The sequence below is a fragment of the Uloborus diversus genome, chromosome 10 (assembly GCF_026930045.1).
Source record: "Uloborus diversus isolate 005 chromosome 10, Udiv.v.3.1, whole genome shotgun sequence".
NCBI classification, from domain to species: Eukaryota; Metazoa; Arthropoda; class Arachnida; order Araneae; family Uloboridae; genus Uloborus; species Uloborus diversus.
The window spans coordinates 16234683-16247869 of NC_072740.1; the positions used below are offsets into that span (position 1 = coordinate 16234683).

The 13187-nt window shown below is 34.3% G+C and overlaps 1 protein-coding gene across 2 annotated transcripts in view; it reads left to right on the forward strand.

The window, feature by feature from the left end:
- The first annotated feature begins 940 nt into the window (after window positions 1-940).
- LOC129231335 (trafficking protein particle complex subunit 13-like) overlaps window positions 941-13187 on the forward strand; it is a 59995-nt gene continuing 47748 nt past the window's right edge. For both annotated transcript variants that reach the window (XM_054865624.1, XM_054865625.1), the window contains exons 1-2: window positions 941-1047; window positions 10131-10299. In XM_054865624.1, the coding sequence (XP_054721599.1) occupies window positions 1008-1047; window positions 10131-10299 (209 nt within the window). In that variant the 5' untranslated portion in view covers window positions 941-1007. The remainder of the gene's footprint in view (window positions 1048-10130; window positions 10300-13187) is intronic.

A 13187-nucleotide genomic window follows, 5' to 3' on the forward strand; every position in this document is an offset into this window, starting at 1 on the left:
ATAACGCCTCCATATTTACAGCTGAAGCCCTAGCTATATCCCTTGCTATCATTGAATTCGCCAATAGCTATGAAGATTATGTTCTCTTTTCTGACAGCAAATCCAACCTAAGTGCCCTCTCTTCGTTCAATCTGAAATCCCATTCAGCTATTTTTTATGCCATCGAAGCAATTGTTGAAGCCCTGCACAAAGTCAAATCTATTACCATTATTTGGGTCCCAAGCCACCTTGGAATTCCGGTAAACGAAAAAGCAGATCTCCTCGCCAGAAATGGGCCCTTTTTAAGCCGCTCCACGTACGATATTGCCTCTGAAGACATCATTACCATGAACAAAAAAGAACTAAAGTCAAAAATCAACAGCGACTGGATTAACAGCAAGTATTTCAACCATAAACCCTACCTTGGATCCATCAAAGATTACATCAACTGGACCCCTAACAGAAAACTTGGAGTTCTCCTAACTAGACTTCGAACTGGGACTCTCCCTGTCAACAAGACTCTCCATCGATTCAAGTGCAGCGTCTCCCCACTTTGCCCCCTGTGCAATCAAATCGAGACAATTGACCATTTCCTGCTTCAATGTCCCTGTCTCTCTAGCCTGCGTCGTTCCCTTTTTACTCGCCTCAATATCTCGGATCCCAATGTTCCTCTCGCCCATGTGATCTCTCGTATTTGTGCCAATTGCTCTTCCATCCGTGCTTTCTGCACTTTCCTCGCTTGTTCCAATCGCTTTTGAGTCTTTTTAAAATTTTCTTTTTTTTTTTTTTTTTTTTTTTTTTTTTTTTTTTTTTTTTTTTTTTTTTTTTTTTCTCTCCCCTGCCCGTGCATCTCCCGAGCTCTTCCTCCCCTTTTTTTCCTGCCGTGGTACAAGCCTCCTCTCGTAGGACAGGCAAAAACCACTCAACTCTTTCAATCAATCAATCAATCAATCAATCTGTGGAAAACTTTATTAATTACTTTGAATTATAAAGTACTTTTTATTAAAAAATTACTCGATCTCAACGCTATGGAAAGTAGGGAAAAAGAACACCTCCTGGCTTTAAAAGGTTAGCAATTCCGAGATCATTCTTTTCATATTTTACAATTGAATTTATATGCGTTAAAACTTGATTACATTGGAAGACACATTATTGAAACGCGAATTAATGCTTATATTGTCGGGGCTTAAAACAAAGAAACAAATTTTATCAGCAATAGATCACTATTTTCTTTTCAAAACTGACTTAAACTACAAATATTACTTACAGTTAAAATGTTTGCAACAAGTATTCAGTATTCGGCCGAATATTTGGTTTGAGTTTTAATCGGATATTCAGTATTTGGCATATTATGGTATTCGGTGCATCTCTGCACTACACTGAACATTTAGCTACCAGCTTTGTTTGTATAAAGACTGGAAATGAGAAAACTTAGAACTTATTTTGTATTAATCTAGAAATTAAACTTACTTCTCATATAAATAACTGAGTTCAAGCTGCTATGCACCACACTAAATATATTACCAAACTGAGCATGATTACTCAATGCTTAACTTAATGAATGCCGAGAATCAGCAAACTTCTTACGTACTCGCTAATGGGTCATCATCTGAAAAAGGCCATATTTTACACTGCTTGATAATTGCTAAGGAACGGTTAAGTTTTTCGTAATAATTAAGAATAGACAATGCTTGAAAAAATGGAGTTAAGTACTTATTTAGTATGGACGATGTGCATTTATTGTAGAGCAAAATGGAACAAATATCGCCACATTGAAGAATTAAAAACTTAAAAATTAAAAAAATAAGATACTCCTTGAATGAGTTTCGAACAGCTTAAAAGATTAATCTTTAGGTCAGTATGATGCAGATATAAGTACCTTACATGAAATACACCGCCATAGTATAGTGTATAAGTACCTTAGTAAGATATGTGATGACCACAGACACCAATGCACATTTTGCATTTGTTCTCCATGCTTTCTACTCAACTATTGAGGAGTCTTTGGGGGATTTTGTCCTTCTCCTCTCTCACGATGGTTTCAAGCTCTTGTACTGTTCAGGGAGACAGTGTCGGATCTATGACTTTTCAGAGGTGGGGCAAAACTTCAAACTGCCCCCCCCTACACAAACATCCATCTTATTTTAAATTTTTCTATGAAGTTGCATTTCCTATTTTTAATAAACTGTAAAGTGCAATATAGTTTGATTAAAAATTAATTTTTACTAAAAATATTATTATGAACATTTTTGTTTTGTTAAAACGGAGATATACGGTAACTGCTTTTTCACTGCAAGCGAAAGACCAGATCCTCAAAATCACAGCCTGTATTGAATATGGAATACAAGTAGTTACTGAAAGGGAAATGCTAGAATTCAAAGGGGTGCCTATGGGGGGTTCATGGCACAGCCATGAAACTGTTGAAATTTTCAGGGGAGTTAATTCTACAGGGTTTTCATCTTTTTCTAGGGACTTGTTCTTGAGAGTTTCTCTGTAGCATTTGAAGGAGTGTAAGGGGCCGTCGATAGGTAAAAAAATTGTTCAGAGAGAGAGGGGGGGGGGCAGTCTTGCATAATATAGACGAACACGCGAACGGCGTTCGCAGAAAATTTTTGTCTCTGCAGAAATTATTTTTTCAAACTGCTAACGTTGATTTAAAAAAATTTTCTTTTTTTTAAAGGGAATTTTTAAGAAAATCCCAGTTTATTTATGTTAAAGCCTTTCTCCAAAAGCTTTTAAAGCACATGTGTAAAACAAAATAATGGTTTTGGCAGTTTTCTTCAGTTGGTGAAAAATAAGCAAACTATATGTTATTGTAAAAAAAATTAAATGATTTAAACCACTTTTTTTTGTCTCTTTCATATCTGAATATAAATTTAATTTTTTATTTAAGGGTGAGTCAGGCAAAATAATTATTTGCAGAAATTTTTCCAGTTAGGATTTGTGTTCGCAGAAAGCTTTTCATTTTATCTAAGTCTGGGGGGGGGGAGGGTATGCATTTTTCGAACCCTGAATTGTTTCAATAAGCTGAGATTGTAGTTCGAAAAACAGTTTTAGGCGATCTATTGTGATGTTAATGGAGGAAGTGGTCATCCCCGATAATTTTTCAAAATTTCACCTCCAAGTACTCTGTGACACGAAAGGGTTCAAACTTAAGAGGGTGCTCAATGACCCCTTATTTTAACATTTGCAGTAGCATAGAAAATGTCACAAATTTAAAAACATTTAGTTTCCAAACCATTTTTTTTTTTTTGCAAATAATTATTTTATTGCAACGTATATGCATATTGCTAGTGTATATTATAATATGTAGCATTGTTTTTTCAGTTCAAAATGTATTTTTTAACCTACTTCCCCATACTTATGAAGTTTGGGGGAGGGGATTGAGCAGCCTTCTTCAAGCAAAATTCTTCCGGTATATTACTATCCAAAAGTCTAAAAATATTGAGGGATGTCCTGTTATCTAGGATAAACTTTTTTTTACATGTATTTTTGAACCACCGGGGGGGGGGGGGGGGTCCGGAGGTTTCCCCCGTAATTTTTTTTACTTTTGTTCGAAAAATAGTTTTAAAACGATCTATAGTGACATTAAGGAAAAAAGAGATTTGGAAGCTGTCCCTCGAATTTTTTTGGGAATTGAAGCCTTAAAAACGCAATTGTAGGCTTTCTTTGCAAAAACTTAGTGCACTGTCAGTTTCTTGAAGTTAATGCTCCGAAAAAGTAATTTGTGCCAACCTTTGATGACAGGGGGAGGAGTTTTCAAGGGGCTCGCTCGGAGAAATGTTTTGTAATTAAAATACTTAAATCGAGGCTAAAGACGTTTTTTTTTCATGATTTTGGTGAGAAAAAAAGGGGGGGGGAGGCACTCTTCCAAAGCTTTTTTGATGTTGTAGGAAACGCTGTTTTAGAAGATTTTTGGAAATATTAATGGGATTTTAGTTCAGAGTGTTCTCCTTGAAACAGAATTGAAATTCCATTAATGTAATCGTAGGTGATCTTCAATAATGTTATAGAGGGAGGGCAATTGGGGAATCTCCTTTGTAAGTTTTTCGGGATTGGAGAACTAACAATGAAGTTTTAGAGGATTTTTGGTGATATTAGAAGGAGGACAGATTCGGGGGACCTCCAGAAGTTTTTTAAAATTAAAGTCCAAAAGACAAAATTTATTCAATCTTGAATGATGGGGATGGGAGGACATTTCTCGGGGGTTTACGAGTACTATCTTGGGAGTTTTTCGAAATTGCAGTCCTAGATCTTCGCAAAGTAACTAGCTAACTTAATTTCTTTAAGGTGCTGGTTAATCAAAGTGTCATGATAATGATCTACAAATCCATAACCCAACACGCAAAAGCAGAAAAAAAAAATAATATTTCCTGCACTAATTTTATTGATTAGGATTCACTAACATATAAAGGAGCCCATAAAAACTTGAAAACAGACGCACGAGGCACTACTTTGACATTGTAAACTGTACTGCCCCCTAAACTATGTTGCCATAGGTGGTAGCACGACGCCTACACTGGAAGCCAGTTGATCAACGAGGAGACAATCAATATTTTATAGATTTTTATTCAATTTTACTATGCGGCTTGTGCATGGGTTCCAGTTCAGCCCCTCCTAGAGATGAAAACAGTCAGAAAAAAACCGGAAAATTTCCGAAAAAACGGAAAAAAAACTTTTTTTTTTCCGAAGGAATAAATTTCCGCTTCGGAAAAATTGAAAAAAAAAAGAATTTTTCCAACTTTTCAGGGTTTTAATTGAAATTTTCAGCAAAAAGTGATTAGAAATTTCTCAGGCTTAAATTCTGATGCAATTTCTTCCCCCCTCCCGTTTTATGTTAAAATACTGTCTAACGTTAATGCAAGTTGTTGTATGACAATATAATTTGCATATAGATCAAAAAATGTTTAATAATACTTTTTACAAAAAAGATTAAACCAATAACCTTAGTGAAGAATTTATTTTCCTTCTTCATTAAACAAACAAGCATAACTTTAATCACTAAACTATGTTTCTGCTGACTGAGAACCAAATGTACAGGGTGCGGCAAAAAAAAAAAAGGGGGCAAGCAATTTTTCAAGAAACATTATTAAAAATAAATAAGCTAACAAAATACAAAAAATAATAATGTGAGAAGACCTTTAGCAATCATTAAATTTAATTGGTTTCAAACTAGTAGTCTTTTGCAGTAATGTAGAGATGCAAATACTTATTGAAATTTTCATTCAAGGGCAGCAAGTCCTGTTATCAATCCTATTCCCTATAAAGCAATTGGTTTAGAAAGCTCAATTTTACGTGTAGTTTAGGGTAGACCATTGACTCTAAAATAGGCCATACAGTAATAAATGGGATTGAGGTCGAGCGAGTAGAGCGTCGACTCAAAAGATGATATCTTGTCAAAAACAATGCGCTTTGCGCCACTCTTGTGTTTTTTGCCATATGAATCGGTATGGAGTTAAAGGAAAATGTCCAGTCTACAATGCTGAAGTGCTCTTAGGCCCACAGAAGTACAATAATTTCTAAAATGTCCTTCTGGTTCACTTTTCGATTCATTTTACGCCCCACATCCACAAAAAACTAGAGATTTTTTGTCGTTTGTCCTGATTCCATCTCAGACCAAGCCTGACTTCGGATTTTGGTGATATCTAACACTTTCTAAAGTGTATCATTTTTGATAACTAGTTCATTAATGGCAGGAGCAAAAATATTTTTACAAAGAAAAAAGTATTAAAAGGAAGAGGAAGTTCTCATTTCCAAAGGGGGAGGCTTGAGCCCCCACTTTCCCCCTATATGGGAGCCTATGGTGTCTACAGACCAAATCCTATGATTCTGGGGAATATGAACCGGTTGAAAGGTAAATCAGTGAAAGGTATCTCTTCCAGCGTGGACTTGCGGGCCCGTCTCAAACGTTTCTGGCATCTTTAGAGTCATACAAATGCCTGAATTTTTGGAACTTGCAAAACTTCTGTTTGAGCTGTTTTTTTCCCTTAGTCGCATTTATCGGTCACAAATTCCCACAAACGACTACTCTCCTGGAAACCCGAGGATTTCATTGAACTCACTTTTGGATGACCTGGCGATTAACTGAAATATTCACTGTTCGTTTTTGTACACTTTCCGAACATCGACTATAATTTCCAACCCATTTGAAACGGCATTTCAAATACTGTTTGTTGAGGCACAACAAGCAAATGAACTGTCGTTCTACTTGGTTAAACAACTTAAAATAGCAGGTATGTCGCATAAAATTGTAAGAAAACCGAAAAACAATACCAGGGCTCCCAAATGGTCCGCTTTTCCCGCCAAAGTCCGTTTTTTATGGTAAAGTCCGCTTTAGACCGCTTTTTAACATTTTGGTCCGATTAGTCCGCTTTTATATTGTTTTTACTTAAATATCAGATTTTAAAAGTTTTTCGTTTCGTTAAAAGTTACTGTACACCCAAACACGCCGCCGCAGTGCGTGTTAAACAAAGTTCGTACGCACATGAAAAACCTTGAAAAGTTCTTGGAAAAAAAAAAGTGGTTACACACATTTTCAAGTGCTTGAAAACCTTGAAAAAGTATAAAAAGTTTCTTTATTGCTTGAATTCTTTCAAAAATCATTGGATTGTGCTTGAAATTGTTTTAAAAATATTTCATTAGTGCAATTTTCTGAACATATATATTCGATATGATCTATTGCGAAAAATTGCTCTCGTGTTTGAGGTTTCTATCCTTTTGCATCTTGTTAATATTTTGATGCTTTTTACAATCCAAAGTGATTTTGACGTGTGCTTACCTTAGCTTATTTTTCGTTTAATTTCAATGATTAACGAAGGAATTATTTTGGAAACCATGGCAAAATTACACTTACTTGGACTTCGCGGAAAAATGCTTCTTGCGTTTGAAATTTCAATCCTTTTGCATCTTGTAAATATGTTGATGTTTTCCACAATTGGAAGTTATTTTGACATATGCTACTTTAGATTAGTTTATTTTTCATTTAATTTCAATAATTAACGAGGGAATTATTTTGGAAACCATGGTAACATTGATCTTACTCGGACTTCGCGGAAAATTGCTTTTAATGTTTGAAATTTCAATCTTTTTTAATCATGTAAATATTAAAATATTTTGCCCAATCGAATGTTATTTTCTCATATGTCACCTTAGATTAGTATGTTTTATGTTTAATTTAGTAGAAAATAAATAAATTTATTTTATGGGAAACATGCCAACATTGAACTTGGTTCGTGAAAATTTGCTTCTTTGAGCTTTCAATCGTTTTGCATCTTATAAATATTTTTATATTTATGGCAATTAGAAGTTATTTTGACATGCTACGTCGGATTAACTTGATTTAATTTTTATTTAAATAACTAAAAAATTAATAATTTTTGTGTTGTTTAATTCAAGTTTATTTAGTTTTCCAAACTTAATTTTGATTATTATTAGCTTATTTTGGTTATTACTGTTTTTTTGTGTGTGGGGGGGAGGGGTATTAAATTTAAACAATTGAGCACATAACATTTTAAAGTAGCGTTTGTATTTGAAACAAAGTTGGATTATGTAATTTATGAACTTGAATTTTTGTACATCATTTCATTGTCATGATGCCTGCTGCTGTTGTTGTCGTGTGCCAGCTAGGCTGGCAATTTGGGTTGCGCTGCTTCACTTTTCCAACTGTACCGTAATTTGGTGTGAAGTTCGACTTCTACAGTACACACATGCCATAAGGACCCGTTTATAGGGTAGGCAACCATTCACAGCATAGCAACACATTCACACAAAGAAAGGACAAGGACAGGAGAAAGAAAGTACGTCCATGCCCGAGACGGGATTCGACCCCGGACCTTCCTGCCGCAGTCAAACTTCTCTGACCACTAGACAAGGCAGGCGGCATTATGCCTGCTAAAGGGGGGGGATTTGTCTTTTTCCCCCATAAAAGTTCAAAGCACTCATGGCCCCGCAATCATGGAGTATTTTTTTTTTTTATGCAAGCTTTATGATTCTTGAAAATATGCTTTGAATATGAAAATTGCAAAACTTAGTCTCATGTGATCTGCTTCGCTTTGTGATTGAGCATTTCAGACTTTTTTAGGAAAACTTTCAATACAGTAGATCTGTTTGGTGCGTGATAGATTCATATCGGTTGAGAAGGGATGTAATGCTATTAAAAAGCATTACAAGACAGAAAAACACAAAAATAATTTTAAATTAAAGAAAGATGAAGCACAGCTTCATCTATCCTTCAGTGAGACTACCAGCATCCCTGGTTCAATTCGAAATGTATCATTACGCCTATTTAGACCTAAGGAGGCTGCCTTAAGTGCTGAGCTAAGTGCCTCCCCCCCCCCTCCAAATGTTTGTGTAAATAATAATATTATTCAATGGATAAAAAGATCGGTTGTGCAGAAGGTGATAAAGGAATTGTTTAATTACAAATCAGCATTATGGTTAATTACCAAATTATCTTCATGGATTTAGCAGCAGGCAGCTAATTTGCCTTTTGGTGCTTCCTTGGGTTTAAATGAATGGTCCTCTCAAGGTCCTCTTTTTAATCCTAACTGGTCCTCTTTAGTCCTCTTTTGATTGAAAATGGTCCTCTTTTACCCTTTTCTAAAGCTAAAATGTGTTGGGAGCCCTGCAATACATAAATTAGGTAATATATTGTAAATTATTTCCTATTAAAGTGAGAAATAAAAATAAATTAGGTACTCATTAAGATTGAATTACCTTTCTTCCATTCGATGATACAATTTTTGTCCGATATTTTTTTTACCGCACCCTGTATACTTTCGTGCTAAGCAAAAAAGGGGACTTTGCAGTTGGGCACAAGCTGAGGTATTGTATTTTAAAGTGTGGCTCTTCCATATATTTGATTCAGATGTTTTTTTTAATTATTATTTTTTAAGAATTTTTCAAAACAATAGCTCTTGATCAACTGACCCTAAAACATTTTACGTATTAAGTAAAATACGAAACAGAAAACAACTTGGTTATAATAACTCTTGCACCAATTTTGAAAAATGGTGTCTATTTTGTAGAAAAGGCAACTAAAATACCTGAAAAAATAGTTTCTTTTTTTTTCCTTCTTCTCTAGGCTGTAAAATTATGGGAGGGGGGGGGGAGAAGAAAATTTGAGTCATTCTACAATAACTGACCTGATTTTTCAAATCATCCTCGCTCAACTATCGCAGAATTGGATGAAATTTTATATAGATGTTGAGATACCTTTGAAACTAATCCATACAAATTGTCAGCTTTCGAGATATCAATTCTGAAGATCTATGATCTTCCAAAAAAGTGCTCCAAAATGGCCGATCAGCTCTGTGAAACTAATTGCCATGTTTAGGCTAGAATTGCAGAAGTTTTTATCATACTGGAAGCCTAACATTTTAGGAGCTCAAAGTAACATTTTTCTGTTTATGTGTTCCAGTATTTTTGGGAGCTTGAGCACATTATATTCTGTGTAGCATGCATGCAAACTCATGAAAAAGCACAGTGGGGAAATTTTTTCCTGGATTTTAGGTTGTCATAAATTCTGAACGAAAATAACTTCGGGATTTTATTGTCAAAATACTTTAATGGGTTACAAGTAGCATAGCTTTAATATCTATTTTATAAAAGATATTATTATCCAATCAATAAAGTGAAAAATAGGGCTCCTAATAGGGGTGTGTCCCTTCCTTAAAACTCCGAACTTTTCCTTCTTTGAGCATAGAAAGAAATAAACTAATGCTAAGCATATCCACCTCAAAAAAATTTCTGACCTTGCCACCTGGCAAGTGGACTCATTCCAGAAGAAATTTTGAAGGCTTGTGTTATAATTTAAAAATTTCAAGGGGCTACACTGGCCCTTCAGGCTTTCAAAGAGTTATTCAGCAATTTAAAATTTTTCTGGTGTTAAGAAGCTATAGTGAGTGACTCAGGTTATTTATAGGCAGAGTGATTTCATTTCAGTTACAAAATGTACCATTAGAATTTAAACGTTAATAGACGAAGTTAAGTAAAGAAAAAACTGATGTCTTTGCTATTATGGTTTTTGCTTCAGTGTATTTTAAAAATATGAAACATACCAATCATTTTTTTTTCTATCAGATTACTTTGATGTTTGCCACATTAAATAAATTGTTTTATTTGCAAAATAAATGCTTTTTTTTTTCTTTTAGTCATGCGTCTTACAAGACCATCTTTATATGCTACTCATCCTGTTGCAAGTGATTCAAGAAACTTTCCGTGCAATTTGCTGAATTCTGCGCTAAAATCTGATATTGGCTCACCAAGAAAATTGGAATATTTTGGATCAGGAAATTTATTAATGCTTCCTCAAAGTTTTGGGTACTCTTTATTTGTTATTTTATGAATTTTTAAAAATTTTCTAGCAAAATAAATGGAAACTACTTTGATTGGTTCAATTAGAAGAATTGATTTCATTAATATGATTTTCTCAGTAAAGCCTAAATTAATTGTTTTGTTAAGAATTTTATAGCACACACTGTTGTATGTATTTTTGTTCTTTATGGTTATAGGCTTAATTTCTGACTATAACACTTTTACAGTCACCATTAAATTAGTTGTTGCCTTGTGCCAGCCATGCTATCAATTTTAGGTGCACTGCTTCACTGTTCCAACTGCAACGTAATTTGGTGTTAAGTCTAGCTTCCACAGAGTACACACATGCCATAATTACCCGTTTAGGACAATAGAGTAGGCAACCATTTACAGCACAACAACAAATTCCCACAAAGAAAGGACAAGATCTGTAGAGAGAAAGAACATCTGTTCATGAGCTGGGATTTGAACCCAGAACCTACCTACCTGCAGTCAGACTTCTGTGACCACTAGACAGGGGTGTGAATGACAGTATAAGTACCAATTAGTGTTTTCCTTATGCCTTTTTAGGATTACTCTGTGCAGGGATTAAGCAGAGCTCATAAGAATTTTCGCAAAAAAGCTAAAATTAGAAAATAAGATTTTTAGCAAAATGCTAAAATGTTTAATATAATCTTTTTTTTTTTGGATGTGTCAATGTATTTCTGAATTCAAAATACATATTTAGAGAAACAAATATACAGCAGCTATTTTTCTTTTTCAATTTGGTATAAAAATTTTAAATAGTACTTAAAGAGAGAACACAAGTTCGAATGATACAACTCCCCTCTTCATAATAATGCATTTATTGAGAAGATATTATACCCTTGTCCATTAAGACTTCGTTATGGTCAAACTTAATAGCAATTTACACATCTTTGGTAAAATTTGTAATAAGATTAAGTTGAAGTAATCATGCTTACTTCCTCTCTCGTGCATGTTTTTTTACATTTTGAGCAAAAAAGCAAAAATGCTTTTCTTGATTTTCGTAAATGAAATAGTATTTTAGCATTTTGCGAAAAATGCGACAGTAGCGGAAACCCTGACTCTGTGCCCTGCCCCTTCAATGTTAGCATTAGATGTGCCCTGCCCTCTTTACTTTTATTTAGTTATTTATTTATTTATTTTTTTGCATTTCTCGATGAGCCTTTCTTTCTCCTTTAAAGTGACAAAACTTCGTCACTAAGGCAAATCTTTTTGACCTTGAAACAAATTTCCTCATTTCTCTTACAAATTGATTTGAATATATATCTAGATTTATATGTTTTTAATAATCTTCTGAACTAAATATTAAGAAGATTCTTTGTAATTATTTAACAAATAATTTTGAATTAATTGACATTGAGAGATACTTGGATTTTGTATGCATATAGTGTACATAATGGGAAAGAAAAACGCCCTTTCTATTACAAAAAATTTTTTTAAGTGCCGTTTTAATTGAATTAAAGCACCCTTTCATTGGGAAGCACTCTGCTCCTTTTTTGTCTGAGGAAAACACTAACCAATTGATTATTCAGAAAAATTCAAAAAGTTGATTATAACATTTAGTAGACTCTTAAGTAGTCTACTTCTTGGTTAGTTTCAGAATCAAATGAGCATCTCGAACAAGAGCTGATTCAAGAAGCCCAGAGACACTTCCCTCCTTCCCTGCTATCCTTCCTCACTAAAGGAATAAAAAAAAAAAAAAAAAAAATTGGTGGAAAACTCATTAAGTAACTTTTAAATACTCTCTCAATAGGGAAGTTAAAAAAATTTTAACTATTGTGTAAGAAAATGAAAAATAACAAAAATTGAATGATGGACTAGCATTTAGATTCATATGCACATATATTTTATTGATTTTCATCATGGTTTTGTACCCACATTCATAATTAGATTTGATTATTCAGGAGTGCCTGCCGGGGGGGGGGGGGTCATGGCTAGTGCTTGACCGATGGCAATTTTTGGCTGATGCCTATTGTTGGGCGATTATTTTTTGTTTCAAATAGCCGATGGAAACACTTTACTAAAGACGGCCGAAATGTAGGTTTCAAACATTTTTAAAGCATTCAGTGTGATGTAGAAACTGGTGGCAAGTCATATTTAAAAAAAAAAGGGGACAAATGATTATGATGGCTAAATAGGAGCTTCTGGCATATTTATCTCTTTTTCTGGCTCTCTTTTTTAATGAAAATCAGGGCCGTCGACAGGATTTATGGGCCCCCTATGCAACTTTCTTCAGGGCCCCTAACTTTTCACTTTAACCTTTAGCCTCCTCTTTCTAGGCTCCATTTTCACATAAATATCCAAAAAAAAAAAAAATTGTTTGTTGATCTAATAAAAAGGTGTTTTTTCTCAGTTAAAATTGGTTTGTGATTTCAGGTATGGGGAACCCTTTTTGGAGCTCGGACAACGTTATGTCAATAGCAAAACAGACCATTTTATAATTGTTATAATTGTTTTTTCCTCACGACATGTTTTTTCCTCCGCGTGTGTGTACTTAACGAAAAAAATAAAATAAACAAATCTGCTGTGCTGTCTTTTTTTACCTTGGAGGAGGAGGGATATCAGGAGAGTGATGTAGTGACTTCATTTGGGTTGAGAGTAGAATATCTCCAATTTTAGGGGGTTAGGGGGTTTCTCCTCCGGGAAAATTGTTGAAAAATACATAAAAAAAATCTGCATTTTGATACCTTATACGGGATAATAGCAACTGAAAAACATCAAAGGGAAAAAAAAGAAAAAATTTCTTAAACTTTATACTCTTTTGCAAACTAAGAAAATACAAAATACAAATTGCTCTTTGTTCGACAAATCGTTGATATTAATCGACAGAGAGAAAGAGCGAGGGAGGAGAAACGATGACGCATTGTCAC